The 2,717-nt window shown below is 42.4% G+C and overlaps 1 protein-coding gene across 1 annotated transcript; it reads left to right on the top strand.

The window, feature by feature from the left end:
- The first annotated feature begins 1,234 nt into the window (after positions 1 to 1,234).
- On the top strand, positions 1,235 to 2,182 carry LOC101716190 (olfactory receptor 3A10-like). Its single transcript, XM_004857575.2, has one exon. The coding sequence runs from the start codon at positions 1,235 to 1,237 to the stop codon at positions 2,180 to 2,182; it is 948 nt and encodes a 315-aa protein (XP_004857632.2).
- Positions 2,183 to 2,717: the final 535 nt, after the last annotated feature.

Below are 2,717 nucleotides of genomic sequence, written 5' to 3'. Positions count from 1 at the left end.
AGGTTTGAGAACAAACTCTGTTAAAAGTCGATGACTTCAACTGGCTGGGCACCTGTGGGAATAACTGGCACATGTGACAGAGAGGAAGACACCTAAATGCTCCTCGGGATTTCAATTCCCTGCCTTTACTGAATGTCCCTCATTGATAAAAACACACACAACTCATGTTTCCCTATAACATTTACTAGTAACTTCATGTTTCCAGTTGCTCAGCCCAAGAACATTGAAACCATCCTTTTGCCATCCCTTTCCCTCATACATCATGCTCCATCTTCTTGTTTTATTAACAAAGTATATCCAGAATTATATGATATTCAAGGAAAAATTGTCCAATGAAAGGATGAATGGATGGTATCTTGACTTACTTGAATTACTGTAGTGATGCTAATACTGAAAGCTTTAGAAATAGCATTGCTTTCTTTATTATACACAATGTCATTCATAAAGCTCAATAACAACACATGTTGAAACAATATGGGATAAGTTGTGAACGTGAAATCAGATAGTCTGTGTTTGAGATCCATCTCTGAAAGAGCTTGGTGACATCAAGCTTTTCAGTCAACCTTTCTAAACCTTGGAGACCTGATTGACTAGAGATAATAGTTTCATGGGAATTAAATGAAAAAATGAATATAAAGTACTTAATAGAATACTCAGTCTATGTACTTAAAATTGTGATAATATTTTCTTTAAATGATTTTGTCTTTTTAATTTTTAGCTTTGTACATTCTTGCACTTTGGTCTGCTTCCTGCTCCTCTTCTTTCACATCTCAATTTCTTGAGACCGTGCCCTCCCATCTTTCTCCTGTATGTTGCTACTCTTCATATGGTGTGCTTTATAGAATTTTATGTATTCATTTATTCATTGAGCTAGTGAGAGATGCTATTCAGCATGAACATTAAACCCTTAATGTTAAAATACTAAAGCACTTCTGTACCCTTTTGATAAATAACCACTGTCCTGGATTCCAGGAGTATTCCTGTCTGCCTCATCCACTTTGCTGAAATTGCATGGATCTTTGTCTTAATCAGCAACTAAAGGGTTATTGTTTGGCATAGTAGCAGCTTGGAGAATTCTGGACAAAATATAGACTACTATCTACTCTGATTGGTGGGTGTCCCATGCATGTTACGCCAGCATCCAGCAGACATACGTTGTATACCTAATTTGTGTCACTGTCCCCCTTTTGCCAAGCCTGCGGCTTCTTCTCATTGAAGTGTCTATCAGTGGCCCATGGAGCCAGGTGACTTGGGGAACAGGACAACTGTCACTGAGTTCATCCTCGTTGGCCTGACAGAGAATGTTGGTCTGCAATCCATTCTTTTTGTTGTCTTTTTCTTTATTTACATAGTCACAGTTGGGAGCAACTTCAGCACCTTGGCTGCCATCATAGTGGAGCCCAAACTCCACACTCCCATGTACTATTTCCTGGGGATTCTGTCTCTGCTGGACATTGGGTACATCACAGTCATTGTTCCTCCAATGCTGGTGTGTCTGCTGGCCCACCAGTGCAGAGTTCCCTATGCTGCCTGCCTTTCACAGCTCTTCTTTTTCCACCTCCTGATTGGTGTGGACTGTCACCTCCTGACAGCCATGGCCTATGACCGCTACCTGGCCATCTGCCAGCCCCTCACCTACAGCACCCGCATGAGCCGTGAGTTCCAGGGTGCCCTGGTGGGCATCTGCTGCACCATCTCCTTCATCAATGCTCTGACTCACACAATGGCTGTGTCTGTGCTTGATTTCTGTGGCCCAAACATAGTCAACCACTTCTACTGTGATCTCCCACCTCTGTTCCAGCTCTCTTGCTCCAGCATCCACCTCAATGGGCAGCTGCTGTTTGTGGGAGCCACCTTCATGGGGGTCATCCCCATGATCCTCATCTCAGTGTCCTATGCTCACGTCACTGCTGCAGTACTGCACATCTGCTCTTCTGAGGGAAGGAATAGGGCCTTTTCAACATGTGGCTCCCACCTCACTGTGGTCTGTATCTTTTATGTAACGGGCTGCTCCAGCTACATGTGTCTGAGCTCAGTCTCAGCCTCAGATAAGGACAAAGGGATTGGGATCCTTAATACTATCCTCAGCCCCATGCTAAACCCAGTCATCTACAGCCTCCAGAATCCTGATGTGCAGGGTGCCCTGAAGAGGGTGCTGACAGGAAAGAGGCCTCCATCATGAGAAGACTGGATGTGGGTGTCCAAATGGCTCTCTTCTTTGAGCACCCTCTAACTTTCTTATGCTGAAAATCTAGATAGGTGAAGCTGAAAACTTCAGGGTTTGGTCTGAATGGGAGAAAAGTAGCTGGTATGGATCAGAGTAGAATGTGGTTTGGCTTGGATTAAGGAGAAAGGCTAAAGCTTAGGATAACAAGTATCAGAGTTGCTGGTAGAAAATGCATTACAGATAGGAGAAAAATGTGGATGAGAGAATGGGAAATGAAATATTTTTATTTAATGACTGTTCAATGGACATATTTAAATTTTTAATTAAAAATACAGATAACCCATTTTTGAAAATGGGCATCTGAAATGAACAGTCATTTCTCACACAAAGAAGTAGAAATAGCAAATAAATACATGAAAAAATGTTCAACATCACTGGTCATTTGAGAGATGCAAATGAAAACAACACTGAGATTCCACTTCACTCCAGAAAGAATGGCTGCTATCATGAAATCAACCAATAACAAATGCTGGCGGGGCTGTGGGGAGCA

The sequence above is a fragment of the Heterocephalus glaber genome, unplaced genomic scaffold (assembly GCF_053883595.1).
Source record: "Heterocephalus glaber isolate CG9 unplaced genomic scaffold, H.glaber_assembly_v1.0 deba00001564, whole genome shotgun sequence".
NCBI classification, from domain to species: Eukaryota; Metazoa; Chordata; class Mammalia; order Rodentia; family Bathyergidae; genus Heterocephalus; species Heterocephalus glaber.
The sequence above is the reverse complement of the archived record's forward strand: the minus strand, read 5'-3'. Positions and strand labels throughout refer to the sequence as shown.